The sequence below is a fragment of the Manacus candei genome, unplaced genomic scaffold (assembly GCF_025592945.1).
Source record: "Manacus candei isolate 608988 ecotype Guabito, Panama unplaced genomic scaffold, ASM2559294v1 h1tg000014l, whole genome shotgun sequence".
Lineage (NCBI taxonomy): Eukaryota > Metazoa > Chordata > Aves > Passeriformes > Pipridae > Manacus > Manacus candei.
In genome coordinates this window covers 54,331,798-54,354,860 of record NW_026138062.1, presented here as the reverse complement: position 1 = coordinate 54,354,860, position 23,063 = coordinate 54,331,798, and the positions used below count along the sequence as shown (strand labels likewise).

The 23,063-nt window shown below is 46.6% G+C and overlaps 2 protein-coding genes across 3 annotated transcripts in view; both read right to left on the bottom strand.

Moving 5' to 3' along the window:
• Positions 1–3,538: 3,538 nt before the first annotated feature.
• The window catches only part of LOC127468083 (cystatin-B-like), a 20,512-nt gene continuing 987 nt past the window's right edge, over positions 3,539–23,063 (bottom strand). Inside the window, exons 1-3 of one of the 2 annotated variants that reach the window (XM_051780891.1) lie at positions 14,490–14,739; positions 5,120–5,221; positions 3,539–3,721 (exon numbers count right to left, since the gene is read on the bottom strand). In XM_051780891.1, coding sequence (XP_051636851.1) covers positions 3,593–3,721; positions 5,120–5,221; positions 14,490–14,645 — 387 coding nt within the window. In that variant the 5' untranslated portion in view covers positions 14,646–14,739 and the 3' untranslated portion in view covers positions 3,539–3,592. Of the gene's footprint in view, positions 3,722–5,119; positions 5,222–14,489; positions 14,740–23,063 lie in introns of those variants that run through there. The other variant, XM_051780890.1, reaches the window with a different exon arrangement.
• MIX23 (mitochondrial matrix import factor 23) overlaps positions 11,369–23,063 on the bottom strand; it is a 27,144-nt gene continuing 15,449 nt past the window's right edge. Inside the window, exons 6-9 of the mRNA XM_051780876.1 lie at positions 15,850–16,367; positions 15,296–15,378; positions 12,951–13,052; positions 11,369–11,591 (exon numbers count right to left, since the gene is read on the bottom strand). The gene's annotated coding sequence lies outside the window, so the exon portion shown is untranslated. The remainder of the gene's footprint in view (positions 11,592–12,950; positions 13,053–15,295; positions 15,379–15,849; positions 16,368–23,063) is intronic.

The following is a 23,063-nucleotide window of genomic DNA, read 5'->3' as shown; positions in this document are numbered from 1 at the left end:
ACAAAAAAAATTATTCCTCTTTGGTATTCCTGCCATCCGTCTCTCCAGAAAACAGGAGGAATATTGTTCCAGAGCAAGGACCAGAGAGGCACCAAGAGACCAGACAATTTGTAGTCTCCAGGGGTGGGTACGTGGGAGTAGGTGAAATGAGACTACGTGCTGCACACAGGCAAAGGGCACTTCTGCTGCAATCAGTACGAGGCAGTTTGCCCAAAACAAGCGTGTTTATGGCCACAACAGTGGGGTCTGTGTAGCACAGACTTACCAGTGTGCTACCCAGGCTACTGACCCTCTTCCTCACAGGTGACAAGCGATGCAACAGGCTGTAAACTTCACACCTGACTTCTAGGCCTGTTCCTGGTACAAAGGACCTGAGATTCAGAATCTGGGGCTCTAGGGGCCCTAAACTCAACAGTATATAGATCAGTGTTAGAGCTGTTACCGATAAAGGTGTTGCAGAATTTCCCAAACTTGAGCAGCAGTGCTATGGGAGGGCATGAAAAGCATCTGAGGAGAAACAGTTGTCTTGAGACAACATATTTCTGAACCAAGATAAAAGTGCTTCCAGGACTCAGGAATAATGAGAATGGGAGTTGTTAAAACTGGGTTTCTGCCAGTTTCACCAACTTCATCTCTCCAGATACAGAGTTGCTCATAGCCTCATTTGTGGAGCTAATGACAATTCCAGCTGAGGAGCTCAAAATCCCTCCTTTGAACAAGACCCTGCTGATTCACCCAAATGCTGATCATGTTCCAACACAGTTGCTATCATGCATCTTATTCACACAGCAGGACAGATGAGTGACTGGAAGAGCCAGCTCACCTTACTGAGGCCAGAAGTCACAGAATGTGTCCAACAACCACACAAGCACCAGTGCTAAAACAGAGTATTTTATAAACCTGTCCGCTCACCAGGATACAGACCTCAGTAACTTCGTTGGGAAGGGATGTTATGGTCCCCAGGACAGCAGTAAGCCCCTGGAGAACACTTTACTTTAATTAACAAGAAATACGCTGAGCACAAAGTGTAGGAAGGTTAATTTATAACCTCGGAAAAACTCTAGGTGTGAAACTAAAGATGTTAATGTTGTGCCAAATCATTCATTGGACTGCATATTTCTGAATTTACTGGTTTCTTACTTCAAAGCATAAGAATTTTTTTTCTCTCAGATGGCACAGAGTTGCGCACAAGGGAAGGAAAATCAACACTAATTGTCAGCAAGATGATGCTGAAATTTACACAGGCAGATCAATCTGTTTTCTTTCCATAGCAGTGCTAATACCCCAAAATCCAGTGATAGTTTTAAGACTGGGATGCAGTGCTCATCCTGCACACATACTTCAGGAAGTCACTTTGAAGTGCTGACGTTTCACAGACCTGTCATCAAAGATGATCAGTGGCAATGGATTAACCTCATCCTAGGCAACCTTCGCCTACACCCCTCTCTAGTCAGCTTCAGATCTAACAAAACAGGATTTGGAACAAAAGCATGAAAAGAATGGTGGCTCCCATTCCATCTCTTGCACAACATCAACAAGCTAACGCCTGTCCCCTCTTTTAGGATTTGTGACCTCTGATCTTACGTACCATTCCAGCCTGCAATCTGCATTTGCACAGATGAGAATTTCCCTTCAATTTACTGCTGTTATATTGGAGAATCTCTGCTGGCAGAACATCTCTGGCATTCTCTACAGTCATGAAGCTGAGTAACATCTTGCACCATGTACTACCCCACTAAGGAAGAAACAAAGTTTACAGCTTGCAGGCCACTACGCTCTGGTCCTGTGTATGCAAGTTTAAGAACTACAAGCTACAGTAAATAAAAACACAGGTACAGTAACAAAACAAAGCAAACGAAAATATAAAAATCCTCTGGCTAAAATCCAAACCCCAGATTTACGTATTTACAAGTCATCTTTAAGCCAGAAACAAAGGCAGCTCTGGAAGAACAATTGTGAACGCCCGAGTCAGCAGTTCAGCCTTCTGGTTTCACAGCGTAAAGACACCTCATTGTGACTGGATCGTATGACACATGGTCTGAATGTTTTCAAGAACTAGAGGAAAGTAGCCCTCCATGTACCAGTTGAAGATCTGTTTTCATGATCACAACTGATTGGCTGGAAAAGCTGCAGACAGGAGACAGCCCCCGTTCACCCTTTCCTCCCCTGGTTCCTCCTGTGCTCCTCCCCTTTTTGCCTGTGTCCCTACCTTGGTTTGTCCCCCCGCTTGTCTGTCTCATGCTCTGCCCTGTGTTCTGGCCCTTTGCCCTCCCAAGCTGATAAAGACTGGGTGCACACGGGAATAAAGCATTCTACCTGCATCCCACTCTCGTGTCCCGGACTCGTGTAGTGCCACGATCCTCCCCCCTTTTTCGGACCACGGCACACCCCTCCCTCACTGTACTCTTACCTGGAGCTCTAGGCCTCCAGCTCCACAGGCTGCCTGAGAGCCACTCCTGCAGCCAATGGCAGTGACACACACTCTGGGCACAAGGGAAGATCAGTAGCAAGGACCCTCTTTGGGAAGGTGATTTACAACCAAACCCTTTTCCCATGCACAGAGAAGGGGATATATTCTCATCCTGCTGAGTCCAAGGGAAGAGGAGCTCTGGTCAGGCACATGCCTGTTGTGTGTCACACAACACAACACTGATGAAGACAAGTTGAGGAACATCCTTCTGTTGAAAGCTGGAGCCTGAGAACCTCCATTGGCACGTCCTGCCAGAAGATGCTGGCATGGATGGCTGCCCCATCCCATCCACCATCGCTCAAAATCCCACTGGAAAGCATGCCCCAGTGTGGTGTTTCCTGAACCATTCCTTAGTGAAGTAACAACAGAGTGGATCAGCTCTGGAGGGAGATTTCCATCAGCAAACTTGGCTGATGGGCAGGGAACCATCTCAGCAAAGAGCTTGATCCTGCATCCCCAGTCTCCTCACAAACTCAGCAGAGCTCGGCCTGCTCAAAGCCCCAGCAGAGCATTTATTTATAGGTGATGGCAGGGGAAACAATGCCTTCTTGCCCACTCTGGTTCATGCTTCTCACCATGTCCTCCCTGTTAGTCCACAAGCTCCGTTTAGTTTCTAATACCTGCTGCTGTAAAATTTAGGGTTCTGCTGACCAATGGTGGAAGGAGACTGTCTTCCCATTCCTTCAAGGCACACATTCCTGCTCCCCGCCCCACCACCCCTCTCCTCCCTGTGAGTGAAGTTGCACTTAAAGGAGGATAGTTTGGGTTCTCAGTTCCCCCGTGCCAGAAATGGTCTATCTCACACTCTTTCTGACAAGTCGCCAATAGCTTGCATTTAATGCACTGAAACAAACCCAAAAAGCCCAAGATACCCAACAGAGTTTTGGAAAGAAGAGCTGAAGTGGGTGGGCCCTGTCTTACAGCTGTAGTACCCCAGGTGGCAGAAACAGCTTGAAACAGTATTTTGGAGCCTACTTGAGCTTTAGCCGGGCAGCGGCCCAAGGCACGACACACAGCAAAGGAACAAATAGCTTTCAAGCCTTATTTTATTTTCATGCATTTACTATCATGGTCAGAACCCCCATGTGACTTGTAGAAGTGAGGCACTGCCCTCATCGTGTCTCAGAAGTAGTCCAGAGGATCATCTCTGGTCTTGCCAGTCTGAAAACTGACAAGGGCAGGATATAAGTTCTCCGGAGGAAGGCCCACAAACACCTTTAAGTGGACATATTCAGTATCAGCAACTTGGACCTAGAAAACAAAACAGGGGGAAAGTGAGAAGCATGGCTTGAAGCAGGTTCAAACAAAAGGATGCTCTTTACATACTTGAAAGACTGTCTTTGCCGTGGAGCTTAATTTGAGGTTCTATCTCCACTTTTTACTTCCACAGCTCTTCACCCAAGTCTGGGTAATACCTGCTGGCAGAAAACTGTCTACACCTGGAGAAAACTCTATTAAACTCTGTTAAAAACCTTCCGTCTCAGATGAAGGGAAAATGAGCAGGACTGCTTGAGGGTGGAAGCACCAGAAGGTGGAACAGGAGAAAGGTTTTGGTGGTGTCCTCTTTTGGTCACCAAGATGTCAGCACATCAGCTCTCAGCCTCTTGGCACACTCAGGGTGGAAGACAAGACCCAGTGAGTCTTAATGACTCAGGGCTGGGACAAGATGCAGAGACAACATCTGCTCTTACAAAGTACAGAAAGATCCATCCCAAACCAGCATGTGGTCCTGAGAAGCAATGACAACCTGAAAGCCTTGTCTGCAGATTGGGAAAGAAGAGACAAATCTGGGATGCAACTGGGAATGACTTCTGGCTGTACTTCAGCCCTCCAGTAAATTGTTACTCTTCATTACTCAGTGCTTTGTCCACAACGTGAAAGCACATCTCACTGGAGCAAGGAAAGGATAAATATCAATCATGTAGCTAAGACTCTGACTAGCCACAGAAGAGGTAGTCTGTCAGTACAGCCCCCTGGTGCCCACAGAGCACAAATAACTGGTGTTATTTTAAAAAAATCACCTGGGAGAGATGTTTCGCATTGTCTGTCCTTCCTGTCATCAACTAAATATGAGAAGCGTGGAGCAAATGCTCACCACATCTCTCTGCAGAATTACTCTCCCCCAAATGCTACCAGACAATTTCTTTCATAAAGATTCTGACCCTTGTCAGGAGAGTGAGTCCCACCAGGCACATGTCCCCACACACGTGGGGTTTGAGAGACAGCAGTCCCATGCCATGTGTGCTCTGCTCCAGAAGGCCAGCCTGCTGCTCAGCAGTGCTTGCTGGCCTTCAGATGCAAACCACACCCAGCAAGTTCTTCCGTGCTACTTCACAGAAAGCTGCTCATAGACGTGGGTAAGGTTTTCTAGGAGAGGATGAATGGTGCTCTCAGAGGGATCTAAACTAAGCAGGACTGGTTTTTCCTCCACAGCAGAGAGTGGGGTTTGAAAATACAGAAAGAACTATTCCTCTTCTACAGTAGTGCCGAAGAGAGGTATTTTATAAACATCCTGAGATAGTCCTCAACTCTATTACTCACATCAGATGCTTTTCTACCACACCTACTTCTCTTTCCAGCTCTAAGCTACTCTGCAAGTCACCTATATTGTTGAACTGCAAAGCATTCCCTCCAATATTATATACAAACCTTAATGAAGTACATTGTCCCAGCAACTACTTGAGTCCTGTAGAGTATGGCTCTAAAGATGTCATATCTCCCGTTTACCCTGACTCTAAGTTGTAGTTTCACCTGTAAAAGAAAAGGAAAAATGGTTGGCAGGTTCATACTCGGGCTTTTCTCTCACATCTACCACTTCAAATCCCATCCTTTCAAACATACACCCTTGATAAAATAAATCCAGAACCCCCACTCTAAATCGATTTACACCAGGACCTCCAGCCCTCCTTCCTAGCACTGCCTCCAGCACTATTTAAAATCCTGTGAGAAGGAGATTTCCTAATTGATTTCCCCTGCTCCAAAGCTGTCCAGCTGAACAGTCTCCTGCTCACTACAGACAGCAAACTGCTAATTGCTTCCCTTTTGATTCCGGATCAAAGGATGGAGGCACCAAGCCATGCCCCCTATCGGGGTACACCCTGTGTCAACCACACTGTTACATAGAAGTGCAAGCCAGCTCCCCTCACCTGGAACACCAGTGCCTTGTCCTGTTTAAATCATTTTTTAGGGTATACTGGCATGTAGTTGGTCCCATCCATGGCCTTCAGGGAGAAATTAGTTCTACCACGTACAAGCTTCTCCCTTCAAATACACCTCTTCTCATTTCAAACAAGCCCCTTCAGTGCTGGCGTAGCAGAGCTGGGCTTTGAACTACATGTGAACATTCACTGAAGGTAGCCAGTTTAAACCCTGCTTCAGTACCAGCATCTGGTCTCTCAGCCTTTACACAACCTTCAGCACTCAGCTCTTTGCACACAGAGACTTCATCTGTAGACTAGGCACAACTCACCTGGTTGGTGACATCCTGGACTTCTTGAGTGGCACGCTCGGGGGGAGATAAGCCCCCAGCAATAGGTGACTGCTTTAACATGACAGGTGGTTCTGAAGAGGGAAGTTTAGCACAGTCTGAGCAGAGTCACCAGGCATCTTGCATATATATATATATATATATATACACATACATACACAGAGAAACGTGTGTGTTGAATTAGAGTAAGAAATCTGTCAGAAAATAAACCCCCCTGCATTCCAGCTGGGCCTTGGGGCAAGAGGGGCTGGGTATGGCTACACTTAATTTAGGATTAGAAGCAAGTCATCACTGTAACTCTAGTCATGTTCAATAGGAACTTCCACGAGCACAGATTCACAAACAGTGTGGTTTACACTTTGATTGCAATCAAGGAGAACTTCTGCGCTCACAGATTCACAAACAGTTGGGTTTATTGAAGCAACAGAAATTCAGATTTGAAACTGCCGTTGGTAAATGTACCTGCTGCAACGAAGCTCTAACAATAATAATAATGTTTTACTAACCCAGGGAATAGTAACAATCAGACACAAAGGCTTACCACAAAGACGTTCCTGCTTGGGATGAGAGAGAGGAGAGTCGTCCGTTGACTGTCCCTGAGGTCTTTTTGGGTCTTCCCTGTACTTCAATGAAGTTTCTGCCCTCCTTATATACAGCCCAATCGTCTCCTCCTCCTCCTTTTATGTATGGTGTGATCGAAGTGGAGAGCTGAGTAAGATAGTAATGTGTGGTAGCACGTACTTCATTAACCTTATTGACATATGCAGGGTGGTTCTGTTTCCTGTTCAAATGAGTCTTAATTTTTGGGCATGGTATGCTTCAAGGTTCCGGTCTTATGATTTTGTTTTGGTCTGTTCTGTTTGTCAGAGCCAAAAGATGATCATCCTGGCTCCACAGCACCTCCTCCTTCAGCCAACACATCCTTTCTTGACGTCAACCATGCCTGTCTCCATCCGCAAAGATAACGTAGAGGGTACCCACTGTAGGCCATAAATAGGCAGCCTTAACCATTGCCTGGCTCCTGGGTCCTCATCCCACAGTGTCATGGAATCATGGGACCTACAACACATGGAGCCTACCATTACTGAACTGGAGAAGCCAACTAACTGGGAAAATGGGGGGGGGGGGGGGAGGGGGCAATGTGAAATGCTGATAATATTAATAAGAAATGTAAAAAGCACTTTAAGATTCTTAAAAGAGTTCAGTCTTCAGGTTAATAACAAAAGCAAACACTGGACCCCAGCCACCTACATCTCAAGACAATTGTTTTTTGGCTGCAAATGGAATTTCTTGCCTCTTCACCCATGTGCAGATAACTGCTCTGTGCACTTAGGAAATGGATCAAAGTCACATCCCATAAGTCCCAATACCATTCAAGATCAGAAGAAAGCATGCAGTAGTTTCCCTACTGCAGGTTCCGTTCACCTTGGAATTTTATTACCTCAGTATACTTCCCAATGCAAAAGAGGAGCAGATTGCATCATATCTTCAGTGACTTGACTTCCCTCTGCCTAACCAGAAAGGTACCAAGGTAAACACCAGCACCAGAAGTAGAAAAAATTAAATTCCAGCTTCTGCTGAGTACTGCAAGAATGGTATTTCTGCTTCTTTCCCATCAGAAGCAGAAGCTCTAGAGCTGCATTCAGGCAATACATAATAACAACTGAATATACAGTAACATTTACATTTCAACTCAAACCCTAGCGCCAATGGCTGGGAAGACAAAGTACCATCCCTCTTGCTAGAGGAGCAGTGTGGGCACAATTGCTGTCCTAAAGCCAAGGTACACTGCTGAAACAGGCAACATGCAGAATAGTCAGAAGGATTAATTCCCAGTTACAGACACATGGCACAGTCACAGTCATGACTATACATGAATGGAAAAAGCTCAAAACCTACTGAGGGACGACTAATAAGTGTTACCAGCCCTCCTAGGTAAGGGAGGACAAACATTTTCAGACCACAAAAAAAATTACTCCCCTTTGGTATTCCTGCCATCCCTCTCTCCAGAAAACAGGAGGAATATTGTTCCAGAGCAAGGACCAGAGAGGCACCAAGAGACCAGACAATTTGTAGTCTCCAGGGGTGGGTACGTGGGAGTAGGTGAAATGAGACTACGTGCTGCACACAGGCAAAGGGCACTTCTGCTGCAATCAGCACAAGGCAGTTTGCCCAAAACAAGCGTGTTTATGGCCACAACAGTGGGGTCTGTGTAGCACAGACTTACCAGTGTGCTACCCAGGCTACTGACCCTCCTCCTCACAGGTGACAAGCGATGCAACAGGCTGTAAACTTCACACCTGACTTCTAGGCCCGTTCTTGGTACAAAGGACCTGAGATTCAGAATCTGGGGCTCTAGGGGCCCTAAACTCAACAGTATATAGATCAGTGTTACCGCCACCACCTGCGTCTCCTAGAACGCTTCCATCAATGCTGTCTCCGTTCAATCCTAAATATCCACTGGTCAGATTATGTGACCAATGCATCTGTTCTAGAACAAGCAGCAGTCACAAGTATTGAGGCCATGTTACTGAGAACACAGCTGCAATGGGCAGGGCACGTCTCCAGGATGAAGGACCACTGCCTCCCTAAGATCTTGCTTTATGGTGAACTTGCCACCGGCTGCTGCAAGAGAGGAGCCCCGAAGAGGAGATACAAGGACTCCCTGAAACAACATCTCAGCCTTGGCCATATTGATCAACATAACTGGTCTACTCTGGCCTCCAATCGGGAGGCCTGGAGACACACCATCTATAATGCTGCTGATGCTTTTGAGAAAGCACACAGGATCACCCTTGAGAAGAAAAGGCAACACAGAAAGAATCGTGCCTTGCAGAATTTACCACCTAAGGAGTCTTTCTGTTGTGCCTTTTGCAACTGAACATGCCTATCTCGTATTGGCCTTTTTAGCCACCAGCGTGCTTGCAACAAACATGGGTAGAGCCCTTCCCAAATCTTCGTTCGCAAAGTCCAGCCATGATGATACATGAGAGCTGTTACTGCTAAAGGTGTTGCAGAATTTCATAAACTTGAGCAGCAGTGCTATGGGAGGGCATAAAAAACATTTAAGGAGAAACAGTTGCCTTGAGACAACATCTTTCTGAAACAAGAGAAAAATGCTTCCAGGTCTCAGGAAGAAAAGGAATGGGAGCTGCTGAAACTGCTAATGGCTGTCCCAAAATCCAGTGATAGTTTTAAGACTGGGATGCAGTACTCATCCTGCACACATACTTCAGGAAGTCACTTTGAAGTGCTGACGTTTCACAGACCTGTCATCAAAGATGATCAATGGCAATGGATTAACCTCATCCTAGGCAACCTTCGCCTACACCCCTCTCTAGTCAGCTTCAGATCTAACAAAACAGGATTTGGAACAAAAGCATGAAAAGAATGGTGGCTCCCATTCCATCTCTTGCACAACATCAACAAGCTAACGCCTGTCCCCTCTTTTAGGATTTGTGACCTCTGATCTTACGTACCATTCCAGCCTGCACTCTGCATTTGCACAGATGAGAATTTCCCTTCAATTTACTGCTGTTATATTGGAGAATCTCTGCTGGCAGAACATCTCTGGCATTCTTTAGAGTCGTGAAGCTGAGTAACATCTTGCACCATGTACTACCCCACTAAGGAAGAAACAAAGTTTACAGCTTGCAGGCCACTACGCTTTGGTCCTGTATATGCAAGTTTAAGAACTACAAGCTACAGTTAATAAAAACGCTGGTACAGTAACAAAACAAAGCAAACAAAAATATAAAAATCCTCTGACCAAAATCCAAACCCCAGAGTTATGTATTTACAAGTCATCTTTAAGCCAGAAACAAAGGCAGCTCTGGAGGAACAATTGTGAATGCCCGAGTCAGCAGTTCAGCCTTCTGGTTTCACAGTGTAAAGACACCTCATTGTGACTGGGTTGTATGACACATGGTCTGAATGTTTTCAACAACTAGAGGAAAGCAGCCCTCCATGTACCAGTTGAAGATCTGTTTTCATGATCACAGTAACATCAGCCTTGACTTTCACCATGCTGGTCTGAAAAAAAGGTTTCCCCTTCTGCTCCTCACCCTGATTTCAGAAGATTTCTGGCATCATACATCAAGAAAGATCAGTAGAAACCTGACTTTCAGCAGCACAAAGATCTCATCCCAGCCTGTGCTGAGCCTGTGGTACCAGTAAAGAGCCTCCTCCCCTCAGTCTGCTTCATGACGACCAAATTCTTCCAACCTTCATAATTCGACAATTCTATGATTTTATAGCAACAGAAAAATCATGATATATTTGCTGGAAAAGCCCTCCCCCCTCACTGTACTCTTACCTGGAGCTCTAGGCCTCCAGCTCCACAGGCTGCCTGAGAGCCACTCCTGCAGCCAATGGCAGTGACACACACTCTGGGCACAAGGGAAGATCAGTAGCAAGGACCCTCTTTGGGAAGGTGATTTACAACCAAACCCTTTTCCCATGCACAGAGAAGGGGATATATTCTCATCCTGCTGAGTCCAAGGGAAGAGGAGCTCTGGTCAGGCAGATGCCCAAAAGCCTGTTGTGTGTCACACAACACAACACTGATGAAGACAAGTTGAGGAACAACCTTCTGTTGAAAGCTGGAGCCTGAGAACCTCCATTGGCACATCCTTCCAGAAGATGCTGGCATGGATGGCTGCCCCATCCCACCCACCATGGCTCAAAATCCCACTGGAAAGCATGCCCCAGTGTGGTGTTTCCTGAACCATTCGTTAGTGAAGCAACAACAGAGTGGATCAACCCTGGAGGGAGATTTCCATCAGCAAACTTGGTTGATGGGCAGGGAACCATCTCAGCAAAGAGCTTGATCCTGCATCCCCAGTCTCCTCACAAACTCGGCAGAGCTCGGCCTGCTCAAAGCCCCAGCAGAGCATTTATTTATAGGTGATGGCAGGGGAAACAATGCCTTCTTGCCCACTCTGGTTCATGCTTCTCACCATGTCCTCCCTATTAGTCCACAAGCTCCGTTTAGTTTCTAATACCTGCTGCTGTTAAATTTAGGGTTCTGCTGACCAACGGTGGAAGGAGACTGTCTTCCCATTCCTTCAAGGCACACATTCCTGCTCCCCGCCCCACCACCCCTCTCCTCCCTGTGAGTGAAGCTGCACTTAAAGGAGGATAGTTTGGGTTCTCAGTTCCCCCGTGCCAGAAATGGTCTATCTCACACTCTTTCTGACAAGTCGCCAATAGCTTGCATTTAATGCACTGAAACAAACCCAAAAAGCCCAAGATACCCAACAGAGTTTTGGAAAGAGGAGCTGAAGTGGGTGGGCCCTGTCTTACAGCTGTAGTACCCCAGGTGGCAGAAACAGCTTGAAACAGTATTTTGGAGCCTACTTGAGCTTTAGTCGGGCAGCGGCCCAAGGCACGACACACAGCAAAGGAACAAATAGCTTTCAAGCCTTATTTTATTTTCATGCATTTACTGTCATGGTCAGAACCCCCACGTGACTTGTAGAAGTGAGGCACTGCCCTCATCGTGTCTCAGAAGTCGTCCAGAGGATCATCTCTGGTCTTGCCAGTCTGAAAACTGACAAGGGCAGGATATAAGTTCTCCGGAGGAAGGCCCACAAACACCTTTAAGTGGACATATTCAGTATCAGCAACTCGGACCTAGAAAACAAAACAGGGGGAAAGTGAGAAGCATGGTTTGAAGCACGTTCAAACAAAAGGATGCTCTTTACATACTTGAAAGACTGTCTTTGCCGTGGAGCTTAATTTGAGGTTCTATCTCCACTTTTTACTTCCACAGCTCTTCACCCAAGTCTGGGTAGTACTTGCTGTCTACACCTGGAGAAAACTCTATAAAAAACCTTTCGTCTCAGATGAAGGGAAAATGAGCAGGACTGCTTGAGGGTGGAAGCACCAGAAGGCAGAACAGGAGAAAGGTTTTGATGGTGTCCTCTTTTGGTCACCAAGATGTCAGCACATCAGCTCTCAGCCTCTTGGCACACCCAGTGAGTCTTAATGACTCAGGGCTGGGACAAGATGCAGAGACAACATCTGCTCTTACAAAGTACAGAAAGATCCATCCCAAACCAGCATGTGGTCCTGAGAAGCAATGGCAACCTGAAAGCCTTGTCTGCAGATTGGGAAAGAAGAGACAAATCTGGGATGCAACTGGGCATGACTTCTGGCTGTACTTCAGCCCTCCAGTAAATTGTTACTCTTCATTACTCAGTGCTTTGTCCACAACGTGAAAGCACATCTCACTGGAGCAAGGAAAGGATAAATATCAATCATGTAGCTAAGACTCTGACTAGCCACAGAAGAGGTAGTCTGTCAGTACAGCCCCCTGGTGCCCACAGAGCACAAATAACTGGTGTTATTTTAAAAAAATCACCTGGGAGAGATGTTTCGCATTGTCTGTCCTTCCTGTCATCAACTAAATATGAGAAGCGTGGAGCAAATGCTCACCACATCTCTCTGCAGAATTACTCTCCCCCAAATGCTACCAGACAATTTCTTTCATAAAGATTCTGACTCTTGTCAGGAGAGTGAGTCCCACCAGGCACATGTCCCCACACACGTGGGGTTTGAGAGACAGCAGTCCCATGCCATGTGTGCTCTGCTCCAGAAGGCCAGCCTGCTGCTCAGCAGTGCTTGCTGGCCTTCAGATGCAAACCACACCCAGCAAGTTCTTCCGTGCTACTTCACAGAAAGCTGCTCACAGACGTGGGTAAGGTTTTCTAGTTAGAGGATGAATGGTGCTCTCAGAGGGATCTAAACTAAGCAGGACTGGTTTTTCCTCCACAGCAGAGAGTGGGGTTTGAAAATACAGAAAGAACTATTCCTCTTCTACAGTAGTGCTGAAGAGAGGAATTTTATAAACATCCTGAGATACTCCTCAACTCTATTACTCACATCAGATGCTTTTCTACCACATCTGCTTCTCTTTCCAGCTCTAAGCTACTCTGCACGTCACCTATATTGTTGAACTGCAAAGCACTCCCTCCAATATTATATACAAACCTTAATCAAGTAATTTGCCCCAGCAACTATTTGAATCCTGTAGAGTATGGCTCTAAAGATGTCATATCTCCCGTTTACCCTCACTTCAAGCTGTAGTTTCACCTGTAAAAGAAAAGGAAAAATGGTTGGCAGGTTCATACTCGGGCTTTTCTCTCACATCTACCACTTCAAATCCCTTCCTTTCAAACATACACCCTTGATAAAATAAATCCAGAACCCCCACTCTAAATCGATTTACACCAGGACCTCCAGCCCTCCTTCCTAGCACTGCCTCCAGCACTATTTAAAATCCTGTGAGAAGGAGATTTCCTAATTGATTTCCCCTGCTCCAAAGCTGTCCAACTGAACAGTCTCCTGCTCACTACAGACAGCAAACTGCTACTTGCTGCCCTTTTGATTCTGGATCAAAGGATGGAGGCACCAAGCCATGCCCCCTATCGGGGTACACCCTGTGTCAACCACACTGTTACACAGAAGTGCAAGCCAGCTCCCCTCACCTGGAACACCAGTGCCCACGCCAGTCAGCCTGGGAGGCTGAAAATGTAGCTCAGTATCTGGGATGCTGCACTGGCCCAGCCATGTTCAAAGGAAGCCCTTGAGGCATTTCACAAGACTCATTAGTCAAATTTCAAGCCCCCAGTTGGCCTGAGACATTGCCCTCCTCATCTTACACATGAGCAAACACGAATAGCAAATACACAAAGGTGCTACAAGTCCCTGCTAGGGTCTCCCCTCCGTAGGCAACAGGGAATTCCTCATCTCTACAAGTGCTGCTCCTACAACCACTTGTGCCAGCAGAGGAGGAACAGTGATACTGCTCCTGAGTCATTCAATTGGTGTCCCCCAAGCAATTGTAGATCATCCTTTTCTCTTTCTGTTCTGCAGTAAATTATCTCCCCTCTGACTGACCTGTTACCCCATACTTCAGCCCTCCCCCATGTACATATACCCAACTCTGGTGAGCCCAGCTGTTTCTCAGCAATTAAGCCCCACAACGGGAGAAGGCTCAGGGGAGCTGGGGAGGGCAATGTGCTGCCCACAAAACCCCCTGGATAATGCAGGGTGTGACTGACCACAGCTTTTGCAGATAAGCTGACTTTACCTCAACACCAAGGGGACCACAAGGTGTTTTAGACAAATAGCTCTGTCAGTCGAGGGAATCATTCAGGTGGTGTAACTTCCTGAGCTCAATAAATGAAAGGGAACACCCTCCTGAATTAGCCAGACCAGCATGGAGGGAGTGAATACGTGGCTCTGCCCAACACACAGTATAAAAACTAAACAGGGAACACAAGAATTTTGAAAAAAACAGCTGGCTAGAAGTGGCTTCAACCCACCGACCCCTTCCTGGGGACTGAGGAGCTTAGTGTCGTGACAGGGAGCATGTTATACAGACCAGTGACAGAGACCACACCAGTGTCATCACTGAACTGTGTATTGCAATTGCTACATTTTGCTGAGAGTAATTAGATCTGCATCGAGTTAGCAGAATATTTGTATCCCTCTGCTAAATCACAAGCCTTGTGTGACATTAAATACCTTCAAGTAAGCAAAGCGGGTTTTAAACGATATCCCCTCCACCTGTGCACTACCTAAATCAATCCTGCTGGGAACCCCGCACAGGGAGTGTGCAGTAGTGTTGGCCGATGCCTTCAGCCCCACCCTTTCCTGGGGGTCTTTCCTCAAGGATGGCATAAGTTACACTTGGTGCAATGCCTCAAGAGGGAAGAACTCGTCTTGCAGACAGAGGATGAAGGGGCTCAGGTAGGTGGGAAGACAAGACGGGACACACAGAGTCTTCCCATGCCACGTTGCTCCCCTCCAGCTCCTAAGGATGCAATTTATACTTATTTGAAAAAGAGCTGCTGTACTGCAGGGCTGCTGCTATCACAGCTGCTTCCAGGACAGGACCACTGTCTGTGACCTGCCTGCCTTGTGCCAAGCCCACCTTGCCCCACGGTCTCACTATTTGCCCTTGCATCATAGTTGTGACTCCAGAAAACAATGCCAGCAGAGAACATACCATTTATCTGTTGCCTTGTCCTGTTTAAATCATTTTTTAGGGCAGACTGGCATGTAGTTGGTCCCATCCATGGCCTTCAGGGAGGAATTAGTTCTACCACGTACAAGCTTCTCCCTTCAAATACGCCTCCTCTCATTTCAAACAAGCCCCTTCAGTGCTGGCGTAGCAGAACTGGGCTTTGAACTACATGTGAACATTCACTGAAGGTAGCCAGTTTAAACCCTGCTTCAGTATCAGCATCTGCTCTCTCAGCCTTTACACAACCTTCAGCACTCAGCTCTTTGCACACAGAGACTTCATCTATAGACTAGGCACAACTCACCGCGTTGGTGATATCCTGGACGTCTTGAGCAGCACACTTGGGGTCAGAGAAGCCCCCAACAATAGGTGACATGACAGGTGGTTCTGAAGAGGGAAGTTTAGCACAGTCTGAGCAGAGTCACCAGGCATCTTGCATATATATATATATATATATATATACACTCACACAGACATACACAGAGAAACGTGTGTGTTGAATTAGAGTAAGAAATCTGTCAGAAAATAACCCCCCTGCATTCCCGCTGGGCCTTGGGGCAAGAGGGGCTGGGTATGGCTACACTTAATTTAGGATTAGAAGCAAGTCATCACTGTAACTCTAGTCATGTTCAATAGGAACTTCCACGAGCACAGATTCACAAATAGTGTGGTTTACACTTTGATTGCAATCAAGAACTTCTGCGCTCACAGATTCACAAACAGTTGGGTTTATTGAAGCAACAGAAATTCAGATTTGAAACTGCCATTGGTAAATGCACCTGCTGCAACGAAGCTCTAACAACAATAATAATATTTTACTAACCTGGGGAATAGTAACAATCAGACACAAAGGCTTACCACAAAGACGTTCCTGCTTGGGATGAGAGAGAGGAGAGTCGTCCGTTGACTGTCCCTGAGGTCTTTTTGGGTCTTCCCTGTACTTCAATGAAGTTTCTGCCCTCCTTATATACAGCCCAATCGTCTCCTCCTCCTCCTTTTACATATGGCGTGATCGAAGTGGAGAGCTGAGTAAGATAGTAATGTGTGGTAGCACGTACTTCATTAACCTTATTGACATATGCAGGGTGGTTCTGTTTCCTGTTCAAATGACTCTTAATTTTTGGGCATGGTATGCTTCAAGGTTCCGGTCTTACGATTTCGTTTTGGTCTGTTCTGTTTGTCAGAGCCAAAAGATGATCATCCTGGCTCCACAGCACCTCCGCCTTCCGCCAACACATCCTTTCTTGACGTCAACCATGCCTGTCTCCATCCGCAAAGATAACGTAGAGGGTACCCACTGTAGGCCATAAATAGGCAGCCTTAACCATTGCCTGGCCCCTGGGTCCTCATCCCACACTGTCATGGAATCATGGGACCTACAACACATGGAGCCTACCATTACTGAACTGGAGAAGCCAACTAACTGGGAAAACGGGGGGGGGGGGAAGCAATGTAAAATGCTGATAATACTACTAATAAATGTAAAAAGCACTTTAAGAATCTTAAGAGAGTTCAGTCTTCAGGTTAATAACAAAAGCAAACACTGGACCCCAGCCACCTACTTCGCAAGACAATTGTTTTGGGCTGCAAATGGAATCTCTTGCCTCTTCACCCATGTGCAGATAACTGCTCTGTGCACTTAGGAAATGGATCAAAGTCACACCCAGTATTTCCCAATACCATTCAAGATCAGAAGAAAGCATGCAGTAATTTCCCTACTGCAGGTCCCGTTCAACTTGGAATTTTATTACCTCAGTATCCTTCCCAATGCAAAAGAGGAGCAGATTGCATCATATCTTCAGTGACTTGACTTCCCTCTGCCTAACCAGAAAGGTGCCAAGGTAAACACCAGCACCAGAAGTAGAAAAAATTAAATTCCAGCTTCTGCTGAGTACTGCAAGAATGGTATTTCTGCTTCTTTCCCATCAGAAGCAGAAGCTCTAGAGCTGCATTCAGGCAATACATAATAACAACTGAATATACAGTAACATTTACATTTCAACTCAAACCCGAGTGCCAATTGCTGGAAGACAAAGTACCATCCCTCTTGCTAGAGGAGCAGTGTGTGCACAATTGCTGTCCTAATGCCAAGGTACACTGCTGAAACAGGCAACACGCAGAATATAGAGTCAGAAGGATTAATTCCCAGTTACAGACACATGGCACAGTCACAGTCATGACTATACATGAATGGAAAAAGCTCAAAACCTACTGAGGGACGACTAATAAGTTTTACCAGCCCTCCTAGGTAAGGGAGAACTAACACTTCCAGACCACAAAAAAATTTACTCCCCTTTGGTATTCCTGCCATCCCTCTCTCCAGAAAACAGGAGGAATATTGTTCCAGAGCAAGGACCAGAGAGGCACCAAGAGACCAGACAATTTGTAGTCTGCAGGGGTGGGTACGTGGGAGTAGGTGAAATGAGACTACGTGCTGCACACAGGCAAAGGGCACTTCTGCTGCAATCAGCACGAAGCAGTTTGCCCAAAACAAGCGTGTTTATGGCCACAACAGTGGGGTCTGTGTAGCACAGACTTACCAGTGTGCTACCCAGGCTACTGACCCTCCTCCTCACAGGTGACAAGCGATGCAACAGGCTGTAAACTTCACACCTGACTTCTAGGCCTGTTCTTGGTACAAAGGACCTGAGATTCAGAATCTGGGGCTCTACGGGCCCTAAACTCAACAGTATATAGATCAGTGTTAGAGCTGTTACTGATAAAGGTGTTGCAGAATTTCCCAAACTTGAGCAGCAGTGCTATGGGAGGGCATGAAAATCATCTGAGGAGAAACAGTTTCCTTGAGACATCTTTCTGAAACAAGAGAAACTGCTTCCAGTTCTCAGGAAGAAAAGGAATGGGAGCTGCTGAAACTGCTAATGGCTGTCCCAAAATCCAGTGATAGTTTTAAGACTGGGATGCAGTACTCATCCTGCACACATACTTCAGGAAATCATTTTGAAGTGCTGACGTTTCACAGACCTGTCATCAAAGATGATCAATGGCAATGGATTAACCTCATCCTAGGCAACCTTCGTCTACACCCCTCTCTAGTCAGCTTCAGATCTAACAAAACAGGATTTGGAACAAAAGCATGAAAAGAATGGTGGCTCCCATTCCATCTCTTGCACAACATCAACAAGCTAACGCCTGTCCCCTCTTTTAGGATTTGTGACCTCTGATCTTACGTACCATTCCAGCCTGCACTCTGCATTTGCACAGATGAGAATTTCCCTTCAATTTACTGCTGTTATATTGGAGAATCTCTGCTGGCAGAACATCTCTGGCATTCTTTAGAGTCGTGAAGCTGAGTAACATCTTGCACCATGTACTACCCCACTAAGGAAGAAACAAAGTTTACAACTTGCAGGCCACTACGCTCTGGTCCTGTATATGCAAGTTTAAGAACTACAAGCTACAGTAAATAAAAACACTGGTACAGTAACAAAACAAAGCAAACAAAAATATAAAAAACCCCTGACCAAAATCCAAACCCCAGAGTTATGTATTTACAAGTCATCTTTAAGCCAGAAACAAAGGCAGCTCTGGAGGAACAATTGTGAATGCCCGAGTCAGCAGTTCAGCCTTCTGGTTTCACAGTGTAAAGACACCTCATTGTGACTGGGTTGTATGACACATGGTCTGAATGTTTTCAACAACTAGAGGAAAGCAGCCCTCCATGTACCAGTTGAAGATCTGTTTTCATGATCACAGTAACATCACCCTTGACTTTCACCACGCTGGTCTGAAAAAAAACGTTTCCCCTTCTGCTCCTCACCCTGATTTCAGAAGATTTCTGGCATCATACATCAAGAAAGATCAGTAGAAACCTGACTTTCAGCAGCACAAAGATCTCACCCCAGCCTATGCTGAGCCTGTGGTACCAGTAAAGAGCCTCCTCCCCTCAGTCTGCTTCATGACGACCAAATTCTTCCAACCTTCATAATTCAGAAATTCTATGATGTTATAGCAACAGAAAAATCATGATATATTTGCTGGAAAAGCCCCCCCACCCCCCCCTCACTGTACTCTTACCTGGAGCTCTAGGCCTCCAGCTCCACAGGTTGCCTGAGAGCCACTCCTGCAGCCAATGGCAGTGACACACACTCTGGGCACAAGGGAAGATCAGTAGCAAGGACCCTCTTTGGGAAGGTGATTTACAACCAAACCCTTTTCCCATGCACAGAGAAGGGGATATATTCTCATCCTGCTGAGTCCAAAGGAAGAGGAGCTCTGGTCAGGCAGATGCCCAAAAGCCTGTTGTGTGTCACACAACACAACACAACACTGATGAAGAAAAGTTGAGGAACATCCTTCTGTTGAAAGCTGGAGCCTGAGAACCTCCATTGGCACGTCCTTCCAGAAGATGCTGACATGGATGGCTGCCCCATCCCACCCACCATGGCTCAAAATCCCACTGGAAAGCATGCCCCAGTGTGGTGTTTCCTGAACCATTCGTTAGTGAAGCAACAACAGAGTGGATCAACTCTGGAGGGAGATTTCCATCAGCAAACTTGGCTGATGGGCAGGGAACCATCTCAGCAAAGAGCTTGATCCTGCATCCCCAGTCTCCTCACAAACTCGGCAGAGCTCGGCCTGCTCAAAGCCCCAGCAGAGCATTTATTTATAGGTGATGGCAGGGGAAACAATGCCTTCTTGCCCACTCTGGTTCATGCTTCTCACCATGTCCTCCCTGTTAGTCCACAAGCTCCGTTTAGTTTCTAATACCTGCTGCTGTAAAATTTAGGGTTCTGCTGACCAACGGTGGAAGGAGACTGTCTTCCCATTCCTTCAAGGCACACATTCCTGCTCCCCGCCCCACCACCCCTCTCCTCCCTGTGAGTGAAGCTGCACTTAAAGGAGCATAGTTTGGGTTCTCAGTTCCCCCGTGCCAGAAATGGTCTATCTCACACTCTTTCTGACAAGTCGCCAATAGCTTGCATTTAATGCACTGAAACAAACCCCAAAAGCCCAAGATACCCAACAGAGTTTTGGAAAGAGGAGCTGAAGTGGGTGGGCCCTGTCTTACAGCTGTAGTACCCCAGGTGGCAGAAACAGCTTGAAACAGTATTTTGGAGCCCACTTGAGCTTTAGTCGGGCAGCAGCCCAAGGCATGACACACAGCAAAGGAACAAATAGCTTTCAAGCCTTATTTTATTTTCATGCATTTACTGTCATGGTCAGAACCCCCACGTGACTTGTAGAAGTGAGGCACTGCCCTCATCGTGTCTCAGAAGTCGTCCAGAGGATCATCTCTGGTCTTGCCAGTCTGAAAACTGACAAGGGCAGGATATAAGTTCTCCGGAGGAAGGCCCACAAACACCTTTAAGTGGACATATTCAGTATCAGCAACTTGGACCTAGAAAACAAAACAGGGGGAAAGTGAGGAGCATGGTTTGAAGCAGGTTCAAACAAAAGGATGCTCTTTACATACTTAAAAGACTGTCTTTGCCGTGGAGCTTAATTTGAGGTTCTATCTCCACTTTTTACTTCCACAGCTCTTCACCCAAGTCTAGGTAGTACTTCCTGTCTACACCTGGAGAAAACTCTATTAAAAACCTTTCGTCTCAGATGAAGGGAAAATGAGCAGGACTGCTTGAGGGTGGAAGCACCAGAAGGCAGAACAGGAGAAAGGTTTTGATGGTGTCCTCTTTTGGTCACCAAGATGTCAGCACATCAGCTCTCAGCCTCTTGGCACACTCAGGGTGGAAGACAAGACCCAGTGAGTCTTAATGACTCAGGGCTGGGACAAGATGCAGAGACAACATCTGCTCTTACAAAGTACAGAAAGATCCATCCCAAACCAGCATGTGGTCCTGAGAAGCAATGGCAACCTGAAAGCCTTGTCTGCAGATTGGGAAAGAAGAGACAAATCTGGGATGCAACTGGGAATGACTTCTGGCTGTACTTCAGCCCTCCAGTAAATTGTTACTCTTCATTACTCAGTGCTTTGTCCACAACGTGAAAGCACATCTCACTGGAGCAAGGAAAGGATAAATATCAATCATGTAGCTAAGACTCTGACTAGCCACAGAAGAGGTAGTCTGTCAGTACAGCCCCCTGGTGCCCACAGAGCACAAATAACTGGTGTTATTTTTTAAAAAGCACCTGGGAGAGATGTTTCGCACTGTCTGTCCTTCCTGTCATCAGCTGAATATGAGAAGCGTGGAGCAAATGCTCACCACATCTCTCTGCAGAATTACTCTCCCCCAAATGCTACCAGACAATTTCTTTCATAAAGATTCTGACCCTTGTCAGAGGAGCGTGTCCCACCAGGCACATGTCCCCACACACGTGGGGTTTGAGAGACAGCAGTCCCATGCCATGTGTGCTCTGCTCCAGAAGGCCAGCCTGCTGCTCAGCAGTGCTTGCTGGCCTTCAGATGCAAACACACCCAGCAAGTTCTTCCGTGCTACTTCACAGAAAGCTGCTCACAGACGTGGGTAAGGTTTTCTAGTTAGAGGATGAATGGTGCTCTCAGAAGGATCTAAACTAAGCAGGACTGGTTTTTCCTCCACAGCAGAGAGAGGGTTTGAAAATACAGAAAGAACTATTCCTCTTCTACAGTAGTGCCGAAGAGAGGTATTTTATAAACATCCTGAGATACTCCTCAACTCTATTACTCACATCAGATGCTTTTCTACCACATCTGCTTCTCTTTCCAGCTCTAAGCTACTCTGCACGTCACCTGTATTGTTGAACTGCAAAGCACTCCCTCCAATATTATATACAAACCTTAATCAAGTAATTTGCCCCAGCAACTATTTGAATCCTGTAGAGTATGGTTCTAAAGATGTCATATCTCCCGTTTACCCTCACTTCAAGCTGTAGTTTCACCTGTAAAGGAAAAGGAAAAATGGTTGGCAGGTTCATACTCGGGCTTTTCTCTCACATCTACCACTTCAAATCCCTTCCTTTCAAACATACATCCTTAATAAATCCAGAACCCCCACTCTAAATCAATTTACACCAGGACCTCCAGCCCTCCTTCCTAGCACTGCCTCCAGCACTATTTAAAATCCTGTGAGAAGGAGATTTCCTAATTGATTTCCCCTGCTCCAAAGCTGTCCAGCTGAACAGTCTCCTGCTCACTACAGACAGCAAACTGCTACTTGCTGCCCTTTTGATTCTGGATCAAAGGATGGAGGCACCAAGCCATGCCCCCTATCGGGGTACACCCTGTGTCAACCACACTGTTACACAGAAGTGCAAGCCAGCTCCCCTCACCTGGAACACCAGTGCCCACGCCAGTCAGCCTGGGAGGCTGAAAATGTAGCTCAGTATCTGGGATGCTGCACTGGCCCAGCCATGTTCAAAGGAAGCCCTTGAGGCATTTCGCAAGACTCAGTCAAATTTCAAGCCCCCAGCTGGCCTGAGACATTGCCCTCCTCATCTTACACATGAGCAAACACGAATGGCAAATACACAAAGGTGCTACAAGTCCCTGCTAGGGTCTCCCCTCCGTAGGCAACAGGGAATTCCTCATCTCTACAAGTGCTGCTCCTACAACCACTTGTGCCAGCAGAGGAGGAACAGTGATACTGCTCCTGAGTCATTCAATTGGTGTCCCCCAAGCAATTGTAGATCATCCTTTTCTCTTTCTGTTCTGCAGTAAATTATCTCCCCTCTGACTGACCTGTTACCCCATACTTCAGCCCTCCCCCATGTACATATACCCAACTCTGGTGAGCCCAGCTGTTTCTCAGCAATTAAGCCCCACAACGGGAGAAGGCTCAGGGGAGCTGGGGAGGGCAATGTGCTGCCCACAAAACCCCCTGGATAAAGCAGGGTGTGACTGACCACAGCTTTTGCAGATAAGCTGACTTTACCTCAACACCAAGGGGACCACAAGGTGCTTTAGACAAATAGCTCTGTCAGTCGAGGGAATCATTCAGGTGGTGTAACTTCCTGAGCTCAATAAATGAAAGGGAACACCCTCCTGAATTAGCCAGACCAGCATGGAGGGAGTGAATACGTGGCTCTGCCCAACACAGTATAAAAACTAAACAGGGAACACAAGAATTTTGAAAAAAACAGCTGGCTAGAAGTGGCTTCAACCCACCGACCCCTTC